A 17,945-nucleotide genomic window follows, 5' to 3' on the forward strand; every position below is an offset into this window, starting at 1 on the left:
CCTTTTGCGTAGGAATTTTCAGCTGTCTTTTGTTTTGAAGATGTGGGTTGACTCCTGAGGCTTTTACCTTTGAAATAGGAAGTTGGTGGGAAAATGACTATACAAATCCTCTGTCCACTCCCTGTTTCTGGAGTACTGCTGTCCTGTGTGGTGGGGAACGGAGGGGGGGGGGGCGGGACAGGGGCTATAACACTAATGCACTATGTAAGGCTCAGCCTTCACAGCCATCAGCACAAGAGAAGCTGCCAACTCATTCCTCTCTTGATACACTTTGGACACGCTATATAATCATTCTTTTTATTTGTATGTCCACACACACACACACACACACACACACACACTCACACAGACACATGCGTGCCTTCTAAGGTACTCCTCCTTGTTTCCTTGACTTTCCAATCCCAGACGGCTGCATCCACCGAGAGGTTTGTTTTCTTTCTCTTTTCTTCTCCTTCCTCGCGGTAGCCTTCCGCAGTGGTGGGAGCACCAAGAGATCTCACTTGTGCCTGCTGCAAGCTCAGCTGCTGCAGAGGCTGGCTGCAATGGCTCAGCAAGAGTGAGGAAGGAGGGAGGGAGGGGGAGTCTGGCTCCGGGAAGCTCTGGAGATGGATGAAGAGAGAGAGAGAGAGAGACAGAAAGAGGAAGAGAGGAAGGGAGGGAGGAGAGAAGAAAGGGGGCAGCTGCAGAAGCTCCACCTCCCCACGGGCAGCACCAGCCCAGCCCTGTTGTTCTGTCACTGAGCAAACGGCTGCAGTGGCAAGAACTCTTCCCCCTCCCCAAACCCCCTTTCACTGCCTGGGAAGTACTGTCCCCTCGCTCGATGGCTGGCATAGTGAGTGACGGAGCCCAGCACAGCCGGGCGGCACCATGAGAGGTGGGAGCCAGCAAGGCTGTGCTTGCCACCACTTGTTCCGCAAAGTCCTGGCCAAGTGCAGCTGCTGCCCCTCTAGGGCACGAGGTGAGTGGGATTCCCAATGTAGGCACTGTTTTTCTCCTCTCCCCAGGTCCCTCCCCCCCTCCCCCCCTCGGCTTAAGCACCACAGCCTTTATGTTGCCCTTTTTCTTAGACGCTGCTCGTTCACCCATCATCACTGCTTGAATGCCACCTGGCCAGTACCAGCATCATTATCCAAAGTAAGCATCACCAACCAGTAGGATGGCATGGGCGTTGTCGTCCCTGCTGAATAATACCACCTGGCCTGGGATACCTTTCCTGGCCATCACTGCTGCTTCCTTCTTGTCAGAAATTAATATTATTTTGTTTGAGCACACCATTTGCTGTTGAATCACCCCTGTGCCTGACATAGAGAGGTGTTGTTTTTCCATGTCTGTCTCCTTTTGCGTTTCACAGGTGCCATGGTTTCCCTAGATGGGTATGAGTTTGCTTTCCAGGTGTTGGCATATGGGATGGCATCTGCTTTCTTTAACATGGTTCCTCACATTATTCTGGTACTTTCTGCTTACCAAACAATTAGACAGGGTTTGTGTCAAGTTACCTCAGATGCCAGTTTCTTGTGGCCAAGCAAGAGGGGGCACTAACGGGGCAGAGTGACACAGCATGGGGAAGGGTGGTTTAGAAAAGTTTGTGGCAAGTATCAGAGGTGCAACTAGAGTGGTCTAATATCTTGGCTTTCAGACAAGTGAAGAGGTCAATTTTTAGTGGCTGTTTAAAGAGATGATTTTTTTTCTAAAACATATGAGCATGCTCTCTCTCCAGAAGAGTGCACACTTGTTTGTTGTTTGTAATATTTTAGTATGATTTTGCATGCATATTTGTATTTAGAATGGCAGGTTATGAGTTGGACCGCTATATGAATCACTGTAAGATCCCTATCTACGTCTCATTGCACAATTCTGGTTCGGCACTCAGGTTGTACATGTGAGCAGAAGGGACAACTTGTGGGAGGCTATATGTACAAGAAGTCTGGCTGTGGGAGAGAGGAACAGAAAGAAAAAAAGCCTCCCCCCTAGATGTGGGGGAGGCTGTGCATGCATGTTGGAATATGTGGCTGTGTATCACGGCACGCATGATTGCATTTCTCCTGCAGCCTGTGAATATGTGAGGTTGCTTGTGTCAGTGGATTGTGTTCTGCACACAGACTTGAGAATATAAAGCACTCTCTGCATGAGCAGAGTTTTAAAATGCTAAAGAAAAAGAGAGAGAGAGATGAGAAGTACCAGGGAAGGATGTTTGAGAACTGTCTTCCTGTGAGTTTTCTGCTACTTGGTACTGCCTCTCTCCTCCACCCCATTTCCAGCCAGTCTTCGTTGCCCAAATGTCTAAGATTGAGGCTGATTGCAATATAGTAATGTTGAAAATTTAAAGAATCAGAGAACTGGGGTTGAAGGTAGTGTTATGGGACAGGAGACCTAGGCTCCAAGTGTCAATCCCGATTTAGTGAGTAGGGGCAGAAGGCACGGTCCATCTCTTTGCATATATATTTTGCATCCCCTTATGCTTGGAACTTGCTACAAGAGGCTAGTACTCTTGATTCCTCTTACCCAAATCTTATCCAATCCTTCCTTTTCATGTACTGTTTTTGGCTTAAAAGCTAGATGCCTGTACCCAACCATTAGAAAAGAACCCTAGGTTACATGTAACTACCATTCATTTTTCCTTGTTATCTCTACATCTCTCCTAGCTTTTCCATCTGTTGACATTTAGAGTGTAAGTTCCTCAGTGCAGAGATCTGCTTTTTTTAAAAAAACAACATGTAGCTCAAGACAAACCCATGTGTTTGGATATTTCTTATAAAAATAATAACGACGTGTGGGTAGCAACTGGCTGTGTTTTTGGCTTTTTATACTTCTCGTCTTCAGGGAATTTTTGTGTGTTAACTCTTTTCTACCAAGGATCCTGCAGAGCTATATGTTTGAAATGTCATCAGGCCAGGGAGAACTTTGAAGTTCCAGTAGACCCACGTTTTAGTATACTCCAAAACAAACCCAGTACTCCCTTGCAGACACAGGCTAGGGCACGGGTCTCCAACCTTGGCAACTTTAAGCCTGGTGGACTTCAACTCCCAGAATTCCCCAGCCAGCTTTGCTTTGCTGGCTGGGGAATTCTGGGAGTTGAAGTCCACCAGGCTTAAAGTTGCCAAGGTTGGAGACCCCTGGGCTAAGGAATATAATACTAGGGAAGCCCTCTTCTTCAGTATTGCTATTTGTCTAGTTGAGAATTCCATGATAAAATGGTTAAGAAACCCCAGCAGGATCTATTTTTGTAGCAATTTTGAAATCACTGAAATCCATTGGGCTTACATAAGGTAGTAGATCAAAGCATTTACCCACATATGCATGTAAAAAAAAATGCACACATGATTTTCATTTTGATTCTATAGTATATGGACTCTCAATTAGGTCACCTCGCACCTGACTCCTTGTCTTTTCTTTGGCGTTTTACATGTCCACCCAAATAATTCTGCCCAGTAATAGGTTCTTTATTGTTGTTTCCTCTCTGTATAACCTCTTCTTCCCTTCTACTTAGGAAAGCTGAAGCCTGCCAATTCTCAGCCATGTAGCTAAATTAATAATAGGTTAGAAGGGACAAGCTGAGGGTTGGAATCTTGTTGCCAAATGGGTACCTGTGCTGCTCCAAATCCTGTACTCAGATAGTGTTCATTTTACTGGCTGCTCTGTTTTCTGGTTCTACTCATTTGGGTGAGAGACAGATAATTTCAGATTCTGACAACATAACCTATCTCAAGCCACTCTTAAACTTTTAAAAATGACTAGTTTGGGGATCTGTTATACAATAGGTGCTTATATATAGGTTTTCCCAGTAACAGTCATTAGCTTCAAAATGGTGGATGCAAAAGAGCTATTGAAACCCTGTTCTGTTTATATGCAGGTAATGTGTGTGACACATGTTCAAGGTGGGGGCCCATGTTTTTATGATTTAGAAATAAAGTCCCAGTGATATACTACCTATATAAGACTGAGGAGTTTTTGGTATTGTCTGAGCTTGGTTGTTTTCTTGAAGACATTTCATTACCCAAACTAGGTAACATCATCAGTACTACATATGTAAACCTGCATATCATTTAAGGCAGTGATGGTTAATCTTTTTGGCACCGAGTGCCAAAACTGGGGTGTGCATGCGCGCCGGAGCACCGGAAGTCAGAAGATGCGCATGGTCGCCGGACCAGCTGTCCAGTGTGCATGTGCACGACAGAACCCGGAAGGGCAGCTGGCGATGGCACACATGCCCACAAAGAGGGCTCTGCATGCCACCTCTGTCACGCATGCCATAGGTTCACCATCACGGATTTAAGAAAACTAACTGCAAAAACTGTGGGGAAGATGTAGTGTTTTGTTTCTAGTGTTTCTCCAGTTTTTGTTTAATGGAATACCTTTCCAAAGTTCTCCATATATATTGGATGTAGCTCCCATTACCATAAAATTACGATCCCATGTCCATGGATTAGGGATTGTAACAATTGGAACAGATCTGAAATTTGTTTTCAGATCTTTTTTTTTTAATGGTTTTTTTCTACAATAGTTTTTTTATTTTTTTTTTTATTTTCCTGTACTGCGTTTAAATTGTTCATATCCCTGTAATAAAATTGGAATTGTATTTTCTATTCATGAGCAGACATACTGCTAGTTTTCTCCTACTGATCAGTTTTCAGGCCTCACACTTATGAACAAGATTCATCCAAAACATAAAATCATAGTGCAATTTGTCTAATTGTGCTATAGCATGTTTTCTGAACCCAATCACTGTGATTTATATGCTATGGTTTGTAGCTTTTATGTTATGAGTACAGATAGTGGTCATATCTATGATGTTTAAGCAAAACATGACTTGGTTTGACACATGAATATAATCATTAACGTATCCACTAATCTCTGGTCTATTTTGGTTGGACCTCCAAGGCTTGCTGGTTTATTCCTCTGGTTTGATGGGCCTTTAACTAGGCCTCTTGGGGCCTAGAAGCAGCTGTCGGAATGACAGTGGTTCAGTGAAATTGGAACAGAGGTTGTGGGAGCAAGCATGACTTTTGTCCTCATATCTGGGAGCACAGCTGAGACTTGAATGGTGAAGCAGGAACTAGGGGAAGAGAAGCCGGTATTAATTCACTTTCTTTTGTTCTCGGATCAAAGGTGGATTGTTAATGCCGCTTTCCCACAGTCAAATGGAAGTGTTAAAATATACATTTGCTTGCATATCTCCAAGCGCCCTTATTAACTATACAGGCAGCAAATAAGGCTTCAGTGTGGAGGGAAAATCTGCATCGGGCCTTTTCTTTATGCAAGTCTTCCTTCCTGCAAAAAAGAGTGCTTTGAGTCATGTCAAGAGTGCCTCTCCTCCTGACACAAGTAATTGCAGCTGGTTCCGGTGTACTGAGGGATTAGGAAGCAAAGATTTCCAGAGCAAAGCTAGTGACCAAGCAACTTTTTAAGCAACCAAGAAAGATTAGGATGCCCTCTCTTGACTACTTCTCTGCACAGGATGTTTCTTGAGAATCTGATCCTGAAATAAATGCTGGCTGTACCTCAAAACCTGCAGCTGGCTGTTCCAGTTATCAACAGTGACTCCAATCGAGATATGATTGGCACTGCTGTCAGATTGATGGTAACCATTTACTCTGCACTGCCCTATTCAGGCCTACATTTCTTCTCCCTCTTCCTGGTCTTCACAGGCAGGCATGGACACATTTTGCAGGGCAAATGCTACAAATGGGATGAAAACAGTGGTGAAATCTACTGTTAGGCTCAATCCAAGTTAGATGTCACTCAGGCTCTGACTGGAAGTCTTTTATCCTTGTCGGTGAGGAAGGAATAACAAGAAGACAGTCGCTTCAAGTTGGTGCAGAGTGCTTTTTCTTCCTCCATGTGGTAAGAACGGAGTGCTACACTGGGAGAGCAGGAAGTCTTAGGTCAGGCACTGGGTGGCTTTTCAGCAGACTTGAGGTTTGAGAATTTCTTATTTTAGAAATCCCATTCTGGAGAAGGGCGCCTGTATGCACTTAGGCATCCTGTCTCAGTTCCTAACAGAAAAATAGAGAAATAAGCCAGGGAGTCTAGAATAGGTAATTTATCATCAGTCCAAACCAGTAGTGGGTTCCACTTACCTTTGCTACTGGTTCGGAATTGGGAGCGCTCGCGTATGGCGCTTCTGTGCATGTGCAGAACCTTCTGCACATGAGCAGAGCATCCGTGATGATGTCCAGGCGGGTGGGCGGAGCCTCCTGCCGCCACCACTACCGGTTTGCCCGAACCGGGGCGAACCAGTAGAAACCCACCACTGATCCAAACTTTTCCCTTGGTGGAATTTGACATCCAGAAAGGCAGGTCAAACTTGGGACTAGTTCATTCCATAGAATTCAAGTTGTGGTCATAATTAGTGAAGTGTTTGAATCCTCACATTGGTGAGCAGGACTTGTACTCTTGGAGCATGGGGGAAACAAGAGCAATGATTTCAGACTTTAAAAATGCATGGGAGCCATTTGAAATTATCAGTTGTGACAATGCATCAATATTGTGTAAATCCAAAAGTTGTTTTAATGATTGTAAGCAGCCCAGGTTTGCTTTGGACAGTGAGATGGGTGGAATAAAATTGTGTTTATTGGGCCATTGTTGTCAGTGGATAATAAACCATGGAGAGAAAAAATAAATTGTTGAGGGATTCAAATGTTATTTTCTATTATTGCAGTTATAAAAGTGAATAATAATGCTTCTCTTACCTGTAAGTGTGCTGTGAAAAGCTGTGAGCTTTTCAACGTGTTCAGCTATCTTTAATTGCATTGATGGTACACACATGCAAAAGGAAATACTTTTTTACAAATACTTTAAGGGTTCTTGAGTATATGACACTGCTTAATGTCATTAGGTGATTGAAAAAAACCATGAGTACAGTAATTATTTATTTTGATTTATGTATTGAATTTGTTTGCTGCCCATCTCACCATAAGGTTAAATTGTTTGATTGCTGTCCTTCTCCTTTAGTTTGTTAGTTCACAATTGGCCAAGCTAATTGCTTCTCATCTTAATTGTAGACTAAATTTGTCTCCTTTTTTGCTTCAGCGGGCAGCCTTCTTCATATTGATCTGTCACAGCAGGGTTTCCCAAGCTGAGATATACATCCCTTGGGGAGGTGCAGACAGAGTCCAAGGGGAGATTTGAAAAAATCCTTTAGCTGCATTGTTACAATAAATTCACCTTTCCCAAAATTTCTTTGCATTGTTTTGGTGTTTGGATTTTATATTAAAGTTATCCTAAAGGGAGATGTGATGGAAAAATGTTTAGGAACTCCTGTGTTAAAGGATCAAATCACTGAAATCTATATATTATCTCACATGAGAGCAGACTTAGATATTATTAGTAATTGGGATGAATATGGAATTAGCTCTATAGTACTGGTAGTCTTCAACTTGCAATCATTCCTTTAGTGACCAAAGTTACAACGGCACTGAAAAAAGTGAATTATGACCATTTTTCACACTTATGGCTGTTGTAGCATACCCGTAGTCACATGATCAAAATTTGGATGGTTGGCAACTGGCATGTGCTTATAATGGTTGTAGTGTCCTGGGATTATATGATCACCTTTTGCAACTTTCTGACAGGTAGAGTCAATGCAGAAGTCCAGATTCACTTAACAACTGTGTTACTAATTTAACAATACAATAATTCACCTTAACAATTGTGGCAAGAACGGTTGTAAAATGGGGCAAATCTCACTGCTGTGGTTGTTAAGGGCTACCTGTACCTCATCTTTTCATCTTCTTAAATTATCATAGAAATTAATTGTATTTATTCTATAGTTTGAGTACAGTCCTGCATTCTAAGGATTAGTGCTCAAGACCCTATTGTTTTGCAGCAGTCACTGTTCTTCTAAGGGTTTGGCCCATCTTATTGTGGAAATGTATTTGTCTGTTTAATTCATAGCAAGCATGCATCACTATTTGTCTTGGCCTGGTTGGCCCTAAACTGTTGTGTGTTGTGGAAACAACCAGTTGCAAGTAGAACTGTTCCTCAAATCAACCTTAGAAGACAGAAGAAGGTGCTAGATGAGTTTTGAATGTGGTAAATTATTTTGTCAAATGTCTGTGCAAACTTTTAGGTTACACAGAGTTCTTTGTCATGCACCTAAATCAGGCGTGGGGAACGATGGCCCTTTTATGATTTGTGGACTTCAACTCCCAAAATTCTTGAGAAAGCCTGACTGGCTCAGGAATTCTGGGAGTTGAAGTCCACAAGTCATAAAAGGGCCATCATTCCCCACCTAAATGACTATTGAAAAATCATTTCTCTCATTATTTTGGGATTGTTTCTAATAATGGAAACCAGAAATAGAAAATGTTCTAAATAAGTAAATTTTCCTTACTTTCCTTCCAAAGTCATGTCAAGAGATTGTGCAAAGATGAATAAGATTTACCAGTGTAAATAATATTAGTATGAATCTGAGATGTGTTTCTACCCATCTCCTCTTCTGGTGGTATATGACACATAGGAATTGCCTCGTTGGACAGGGCCAGTAGCCAGCTCATCAAACGTTTGCCCACCAGATGTATCAGGCATATGCATAAGTGGTAAAGCTGTGAATTTTCCAGCTACTGTGAGTTGCTTCCCAAAATACATGTAACATTTGGCTCTAGACACCATTGGAAAGGGGGGGAAGGGGGGGAGAACAAAGCAAAATTCCTTACCAAAGCAAATTCTTATAGACATTTTAAGCAGGGAGTGTCTGAAGCTACTCCATTTCAAGATTAATTATCTGAAGAGAAAATGCCCAAGCAAAAGGTAGAGAAAGCAGAAAAATACTCTAAACTACATGATCTGTTCTGCCTACAGTATGTGGGTTTGGGAGAGTCAATTCTGTTCCTTAACTATTGATGCAGAAGGATTATTTTTGAACTTGGTCTATAAAGTCTGAAAGCAAATCTCTTCCCTCCTATTGCTCCTGTAGTAACGAAATATGAATTTAGGTTGTTTTGGTTGATTTTTGCTGTCCTATTAACACCATCCCAAGTCATGAAAAATAAGCAGATAAGCTTCTCCTGGCAGGAAAACAGCATAGGCATAGTCTAAGAGTCAGCTAAAAAAATATGCTAAAATCCTGCTTGCATGTGATATGATATGTCCAGTGTTATTTTCCCATAAGTAATAGCCATGATGAGCACTAATGGAAGCTTGTCGAGGAAGACTTTTTGTAAATCCTTTCTTCCTTGCAAAAAGCCTAATTAAATCCCTCCTGGTCAAAGCTGTAGTTAGCCCTCAGATGGACCTTTTCCACTGATACCAGCGATTGAGCTATAGATCTGTAAGTCCTTAGGTTGAATTTGTCTTCTGCTAATTGATGGCCTTAGAGCAACCCTGTTAGCTGCTTTACTCATCTACTGTTATCATTTTTATACCATTCACTAATACTTATAAATACAGCATTTCTAAACACTAGGCAAACCGTATACTGAAAGGTAAGATTGTTTAAGCACACAGGTTCACGGTCCGATAGACATGATACAAAAGGAAAACTAAGTGGAGAGTGAAGGGGAGAGAGCAGAGTAAATAAAGGACTATTGTAGCTACACCTTCCTTCAACCAATGATTAATGTCCTCCATGCAAGGACATTGTGTCTAGAAGCAAATGTAGCCTCCTGGTAGTGCTTGGTCTCCAGACCAATGGATGGTGCCAGATTCTGCTGCAGGTCTGATAGACATAGCACTACATCATTGGGTAAAATACTATGTAATGCTGCTGGTGGGTACGTATGCCTTCGTCTGCTATGTTTTTGTAGAGGTGACACAAACTTCGCAACAAGTTGCTAAGCGAGCTCCTTCCCTTGGCTGCTTCCCTACAGTTCAGTCTGGTTTCTCCACCTGCTTTCACAGTGATCTCATCCTTCTTCTCCCATTCACTATTGTTTCCTCCATCCATGCTGCCAATTCCACTGATGGCACTTTCAGCACTGTTATTGGGATGCACAATTTCAACAGCAATAGAAGCCTGTACTATTTTCCACAAAGAGAAAATTAAGTATACTGTAATTTTGAATCAATCACGTGCTGCCTTTGGGAGTGTTGAAGTAGCACAGGAGTGGGTTTATTGCGTCTTCTCCATGCATCACAAGGAGTTTCTAATTTGGTTCAGGGACCGGTTATCATTATTGGAGAAGTAATTTCTTTTGAATTATATCCTGTTACTACAAGTATGCCTATATGGAAACCTGTATGCAATTACGCCTGCTCATTTCCAAAAAAACAGGAATGACTCTATACTACTAAGCATTCTTGAGGCTTCCTTCAAGGTATTATGAATTGGCCAATAAGCATGGATATTTAATTTTACTGTAAGTTAAACAATACTATAAAAACAATACATATACACCGTCTGTTGTCTGAAACACTCATGGAGAATGATAAAAGTATGATTTTGGAAGGTGGGGCAAAAGATTTGTCTAAAAAACAGGGAACTTGGAATCTAAAAATGCAACAACGTCTGAAGATACATTTCAGAATAAATCTGGATTTGCGCTTCCTTGAAACTTGTTAGATTTCATTTACATTTTTGGTTGCCTGAATATCTAATAAAATTTTACAAGTATGTTCTGTGCTGAAAGTTTTGTTAAACTGAAGTCTGTCCATCTCTTTATTGGCTAAGCTCATTCATTTTACAAGAGCACTTTTCTGCTTTCTCTTCTGCATGGACATAATAATAGTTTAAAGAGATAGAGAAGTGATACGGGCATCTTGACCAGCCTGACTAAGAAGTTGAGCAAATTATCTTCCTTGAATAATAAAGGTAAGATAAAGTCTTCTGAGTGAGCTCAGCTCCAGTTGACTTCATGAGTATGGCCTTGCAATTTTCCTGGCAATAGTGTAGAAGAGGATGTTTTCATGTCTACTTTTTGGACGTTTTCAATTTTCCAATCTGGTTATTGCCCTTAATTCTTTAATAGCCTTCCATATAATTATTTAACCAGAGCCAACCCTGCATAGTTTCCAAACCCAGACATGATCAACTAAGAAAGTGCTGCCACATATTGAGACAAATAGCAAAAGAGGGGGGAAGAAATTGAATAGGAGCTTGTAGTCCTTTCATAGCACCTAAGATGTGGTTAATGCAGAAACAAAGAAGAAAATTCGTTTATGCCATGGAAAGGATCAGCCCTATAGAAAAGAGGGGTGGTCTTTTCCCTGAATGGCTGCATCTTTCCAGCATGTGTCCCCCTTGTATGCAAGTCTTAGAGATTTATGCACATTCCACTGATACTTGTGGTATTCTCATGGGCATGTTGTTCTATTTCCTACTCAATAGGCTCCTTCTGCAGGAAATGCCTCATGCAAGCAGCTACCCTAGAAGGGGCTGGATGGGATGATTGACACAATTGTTCTCCTTGTGAACATTCTTTCATTTTTCTGCCTGAATCCAGTTATGCACAGAACAAATGAGATTTCTGGCCATGATCTGAAGCTACAATTAGTAGACCTTGCTCAGCTTCTCAAAACCGATTAAATAGTGGGTGGGTGGGGGAAATGTTCTATTCTTGGTGAACAGCTCGGGTATCACCTTTGACCATAATATACTGTATTCTGAAAAACTTCAGAAAGAAAGCAGGCTGCACAGTGAACCACTGTGTGAGTCGCCTCAGCCTATTGACCAGTCTTCAATTTAATGACTTCCAGATGCGTTGAACAATATCACCCGTGATGCCTAGCTATCATGCCTAATTAATGGCTGTCTGGGGACAATGGAGGAGGAGATGCAACATATAAAAGACTCTGTTAAAGCAAGATGAACACATCTTGTGTGAGATTCTACATCATCTGAACACATGAGTGAGATTTGTCAAGGTGATCAGAGAATTACCATTCTATAATGATTGCTTCAAAAAGCTTCAGAGTTTAGCAGATGTACAGAAAAGTGCACGTTTGTCCTTTGGAAGTTAAATCCATGTACTTAGCTTTTTTAAAAATTATGTTTAACTGGAGCAACTTTCCCCAAACTAGTGCCCTTCAGAAGTGTTTGGGTTACTGTGACCAGAATTCCCAGCCAGCATCTGGAAGACAACAGAGTTGAGAAAGATGCTTAGATTACTGGTTCCTTTATTCATTGCTTTGATTAAAACAAAGCTTTCAGCTAGCTTAAATTCATGGCTTGTTGTGTTATTAGTGTTTGATGGCTAATTATATTATGTTTTTAATATGCAGAAATAATTTCGTCTTCATCTATTTTGCCTTTTCAACATACTTTGTGAGGTGAATCACAGTTTTTCCCACATGGGAAGATTTGAGAGAATATATTTGCTAACAACTTGTTAAACAGTGCAAGGATTTGAGCCCAGGCCTTCTATTCTATATCCAGTGCTCTGTGTGCTCTCTCTCAACTTAATTGCAACAATCATCACCTCTGGCAGATGTGGGATCTTTCATTTGACTCTCAATATAGCGTGACTATTTTCTTTTTTATTTACTTTTAATGCCACATTTCTTCCTTTAGATTTGCCTTTTGTTGGTAATTCTTTTTCTTCTTGTTTTTCTTTCTACCTCTTTGATTCTCTGTTAGCCCGTGGCTGTGACATCAGTAATACAATTCGTATAACTGTTTAGATAAAAACCCATGTTCTATGGGATGCCTATATTAGGCTGAACTGTCATCCCCTAGGAAGAGAAAAAAACCAGGTCTACTCATTAATCATCACCGTCAGGTTAAGGAGCCATGGTGATGCAGTGGTTAGAATGCAGTATTGCAGGCTAATTCTGCCAACTGTAAAAGTTTGACTCCTTCCATCTCAAGGTTGACTTAGCCTTCCATCTTTCCGAGGTTGGTAAAAGAGGACCCAGATTATTGGGGGCAATATGTAAACTGCTCAGGGAGGCCGGTAAAGCACTATAGAGCAATATATATATCTCAGTGCTATTGCTATTTAAATGTATGTAGATTTAAAGCAATATTTAATATAAAAAAATATTTAATATAAAAAAAGGGACGTGGTGGCTCAGTGGCTAAGACGTTGAGCTTGTCAATCGAAAAGTCAGCGGTTCGAATCCCTAGTGCCGCATAATGGGGTGAGCTCCCATTTCTTGTCCCAGCTTCTGCCAACCTAGCAGTTTGAAAGCACATAAAAAATGCAAGTAGAAAAATAGGGACCACCTTTGGTGGGAAGATAACAGCGTTCAGTGTGCTTTTGGTGCTTAGTCATGCTGGCCACATGACCACGGAGACGTCTTCGGACAACACTGGCTCTTCGGCTTTGAAACAGACATGAGCACCGCCCCCTAGAGTCGGGAATGACTAGCACATATGTGCGAGGGAAACCTTTACCTTTACCTTTTAGATTTAAAGCAACATTCTGTTTTTTTAAAGAAATACTAAAAGGAAATGTCAGGCATTTTGTGCTTACCTAAATACATGAGAATAGGAATTTCTTAGGCAAATTGACTTTGTAGCATGTCCCATGTTTTTGCCATCACCTATATTTGTTATGCCTTTTTCCTTCTCCACCTCTCATAGTACACAAAGAAGAAAGAACCTCTTTAGTGCTGTCATTATGCAAATAAAGCAGAAACAATGTCAAGGGATAAGGACTCCAAGATTTAACAGGGAGCCTTTTTATGAGACATGTCAGGTGCTCACTGAAGCCACTCTGATGTTGGCTGTAAGTACTGATTCATGTAGGAACCCAGTTAAGTTTCAATCAAAATAAGAGTTGTCTATTTCAACGTAAAATGTTACGAGTCCTTTAGAAAGTTTTTCTTTCTCTCTTTTCTGCCACAAGTTCTTTTTTTTTTTTTTTGAAAAGAATTTTTTATTTTTAAGACATAAAACATAAAATACATCTTTTTAGAGCAAGAGTTTGATCCGGTATAAAGCAAATACAATTACACACATTCCCTCAACCAATTTTGTTCCAAATTTTATCCATTTACCTCTTTAAAAAAAAAGAAAAAAGAAAAAAAAATCTTATTCAAAACATTTAAATTTTAAACATTCTACTATGTCACCCTAAATTCTAAACAATTATTTCCAAATAATTCCAAATTTCTTTTTATTCTTAGCAAATTGCACATCAACTTTATTAGGATCTTCACAGGGTGAACTAATTATGTAGATCTTATGAATCAAAGGACCAACTTAAGTTTGTGTTGCTATTGTTTTTTTAAGTGGGGATTAGGATGTTGGTAGGGGTAATACTGATTAAAAAATTAGAAAAAGACACTTCTTTAATAAAAATTCCCTCTTCTCTGGGAAACTCAGTGCGTGAGTAGGATTAGACATTTCTAACTGTGAAGTCTCATTAGTATCATGAAACTGCAATTTCCAGAATTCTCTTGGGGAAAACTGTGATATTTAAGATTATACAACCAATATATTGCAGACTAGAATGGAATTAAATGAGGCAAGAGTGCTGAGTCTAAATGAATTCTTAAGAAATATATTTTTTCTTTTTTACAGTTGGATCATAAACATTTCTAACCTTTCCTTTTCTATATTATCCTTTTGGGAATGGATCCATAACTCTGAAATAATGTGTGCATTGAAGAATATATAGAAGGTCTCAAGTTCAGGAATTTCAGACAGCACAGCTGAAAAAATTCTTCCTTTCTTTTGAGGTCTTAGGCTGCCAATGCTATTTAGGCAGTATTGAGTCAGAGACCAGATGGATCAATATTCTAACTCTCTACAGGACCTTCCGTTATGGATCTCTCTAAAGCTGGGCCAGCCCTGCCTTTGGGCATACCAGAACAAACTTCCAAAATAGCATATTTTGGGAGTGGGTAATATTAGGTTGCCTTTGCTTTGAGCTCTTAAGGCAGCTTGGTGTTTTCAGATGCAGAGAAGTAAACTGTTTGTTGCCAATGTTCTAGAGGTGTTTTAAAAGGTAAAGGTTCCCCTCGCACATATATGCTAGTCGTTCCCGACTCTAGGGGGCGGTGCTCATCTCCGTTTCAAAGTCGAAGAGCCAGCGCTTTCCAAAGACATCTCCATGGTCATGTGGCCGGCATGACTATCTGCCAAAGGCGCACGGAACGCTGTTACCTTCCCACCAAACGTGCTCCCTATTTTTCTACTTGCATTTTTTACATGCTTTCGAACTGCTAGGTTGGTAGAAGCTGGGACAAATAACGGGAGGTCACCCCGTTACGCGGCACTAGGGATTTGAACTGCTGAACTGCCCACCTTTTGATCGACAAGCTCAGGGTCCTACCCACTAAGCCACCGCTTAATGTTTTAGAGGTTGATATAAGCCCAGAATTGAATAACCCACAAAGACCCAACAGTGCAGGTGACAAAAGATAAGTTAATAGTTACTACATTTTAGAAGTTATGGCTGTATATACAAGGATATAATATTAGAATGGCTAAAATTTGCATATTAGCAAAACTAATATGATAAAATATTTCCTTGTCATAGCTACTGCTTGGAATCAGGAATAGAATCAAATTGATTCTTTGAACAGAGGTGAGAGATTGGCAAAAAACTGTACCAATAGATCAGTAGGGGGTACTACTCCCAATTTCAGATGTTTCTTCACCCGTATGTAGCGTGTTGGAAATAAATGGAAAACCTGAAGTACTACGGTAATACAGGAGGACAAGTATGATATCACAGGCATCATTGAAACTCAGTGGGATCATTGCTTATGTTCTGGTAGATCACAAGTTGAACATGAGCTGAAAGCATGATGTTGCCACTAAAAAGGCAAATCTGTTTTGGGATGTTGTATTAATAGAAATGTAGAATTCAGATTATGAAAAGTAACTATCCCATTCTAATCTGCCCAGGTCAGACCCCAATTGGAGTAGTGTGAGCAGTTCCAGATATAAACAATCAAAAAAAGTAATGGTCAAACTGAAGTGAATTTAAAGGAGGGCCATCAGAATGGTCAGGGAATTGGAAATCAAGTCCTGTGGCGAACAGTTAAAGGAAATAGATATATTTTACCTTGGAAAAGAAGATAGAGGAGATTCAATAGTAGTTTACAGATACCTAAAGTACGTTCATATATAGGATGGAGTGTTCTCTCTGGAAGGCAGAACCAGAGCTATTGTATTGAAACTACAGGGAAGTATGTTCAGGCTAGGAGAAATTTCATGTGGTCAAGCAGTGGAAGAAGCTACCTTATGTAATGGTGGCTTCCTTTTCAATGAAGGTCTTTAAACAGAAGCTGTTGTGGCCCCGCCCTCTGAGCCTGTCCCATCGGAGGAAGAAAGCTCCGAGCATGAGGAAGAGGAGTCAGCCAGGCCTCCCTCTCCAGGCCCCTCCCCTCTGGCATTGTTTCAAGTGCCGGCCGAGGGAGAAGAAACAGCTGCTTCAGATCAGAGTGATAATGACACGTCATTCCTGGACGCACGCCTCCGAAGACGTGATAAACGTTTGCAGCAGCTGGGGAGGCGTGCTAGGGATTAGAACTGAGTCACTGGACCACACCCCAGAGACCACACCCCAGAGACTATATAATAGAGGGTTGTGGTCAAGAATCTTTTGTGACGAACAAAAGTAAACCTTGAATAGTCACTGAAGCCTCATCCGGAACTGCTGGGAGGAATATTATTTCCTGTTTGGACTTTCTTGAACGTTCGTATCTTATCTGTCTGTTTGTGAAAATAAAGTCCCTTGGCAGACGGTGTGTCTATCGCTGCCAAGAGGAAGATAAGAACTGAGTGCGTTCCAAAGTGTTTCCTTAACCCTCGGCTGGCTGTGTGGTGTGTGTGTGGGGACGGGGACAGATCATCTTGTTCGTCACCCCCATACTCCATCGTTAACCCACGATGGACCAACAGCTGCAGCAGCAGATACAGCAGATGCTGGAGGCCAATCAGCTTCTGCAACAGCAAGTAGCACAGCTAACTGCCCAACTTGCTTTGGGAAATGCTCCTGCAGCTCCACCTCCTCCCCCTCCCCGTCCGAGATGCCCAGTGAACGTGCCAGATAGGTTTTCTGGGCAGCAGGAGATGTTTCCGGCCTTCTTGGGACAATGCCAACTGTTTATGGCGATGAGGCCGGAGGATTTTCCGGATGACCGGGCTCGGGTGGCATTTGTTATCAGCTCCCTCTCTGGCACTGCCGCCCGATGGGCCACGCCTCTGTTGTTGCAAGATAGCCCCTTGCTCCTGGACTTTCAGGGCTTTTTACAACACCTGCGCACCATGTTTGAGGACCCCCTCCGGGTGCAGACGGCAGCGAGGCGCATCAAGGACCTCCGCCAAGGCAAGCGCCCCCTGCAGGACTATATTGCAGAGTTCCGACTGCTAGGCCAGGATTCGGCTTGGAATGAGGTGGCGCTGATGGACGCCTTCCAGGACGGCCTTTCCGACGAGTTGCAGGACGAGCTGGTTCGTGTGGAGGCGCCACCGACCCTCGACGCGCTGGTGACCCAATGCCTGCGCATCGACGCCCGCCTGCAACGGCGACGGCCCCGTCGGGCTCTTCCGGAACCATCGACAGAGTCGGCACCCCCGCGTTTCGCACCGACAGCGCTCCGGACCGCACAGCGTTTTGTGGCGACGGCTGAGGAGCCCATGGAGCTTGGAGCAGCCAGACCTCAACTGACGGCCCAGGAGCGGATGCGGAGACGTCAAGGGGGGTTGTGCCTCTATTGCGGCGAGGCGGGACATTTTGCCGCTTCGTGTCCCCGGAAGCGGAGTGGACCGCTCAAGCCTGTTCCGGAGTCTCGGCGTGACCAGCCGGGAAACGGGCCAGGCCTGGCCTAGGGGAAACTCTGGGTCAGGCACGTGACCATGCCCCGCCGGAGTCGGCGGCTGTGGACTGTGAGCCCCCTCGGCACCTGATTTTGAACACCCGGGTGTTGTTGGCTAACCGGTCGGAAGGGCTCCAGGCGCACGCGCTGGTGGACTCGGGGGCCACCACGAACTTTATGGACCAGGCCTTTGTGGCCCATTACAAAGTCCCCTTGGTTCCAGTGGACCCTCCGTTGAGGGTCGAAACTATAGATGGGCGGGAACTCGTGGCGGGGCCCATCAAAACCGCTACCCA

General features: G+C 42.5%; 1 protein-coding gene across 7 annotated transcripts in view; it reads left to right on the forward strand.

The window, feature by feature from the left end:
* The window catches only part of ARHGEF25 (Rho guanine nucleotide exchange factor 25), a 98,890-nt gene that overhangs the window by 32,935 nt on the left and 48,010 nt on the right, over positions 1 to 17,945 (forward strand). The window contains exon 1 of one of the 7 annotated variants that reach the window (XM_034419205.3): positions 592 to 958. The exons of 5 other annotated variants lie outside the window; for them this stretch is intronic. In XM_034419205.3, coding sequence (XP_034275096.2) covers positions 868 to 958 — 91 coding nt within the window. In that variant the 5' untranslated portion in view covers positions 592 to 867. Of the gene's footprint in view, positions 1 to 591; positions 959 to 17,945 lie in introns of those variants that run through there. One more of the 7 variants, XM_087886714.1, reaches the window with a different exon arrangement.

Source organism: Pantherophis guttatus, chromosome 2 (genome assembly GCF_059756535.1).
Source record: "Pantherophis guttatus breed Tessera chromosome 2, ASM5975653v1, whole genome shotgun sequence".
In the NCBI taxonomy this organism is placed as follows: Eukaryota; Metazoa; Chordata; class Lepidosauria; order Squamata; family Colubridae; genus Pantherophis; species Pantherophis guttatus.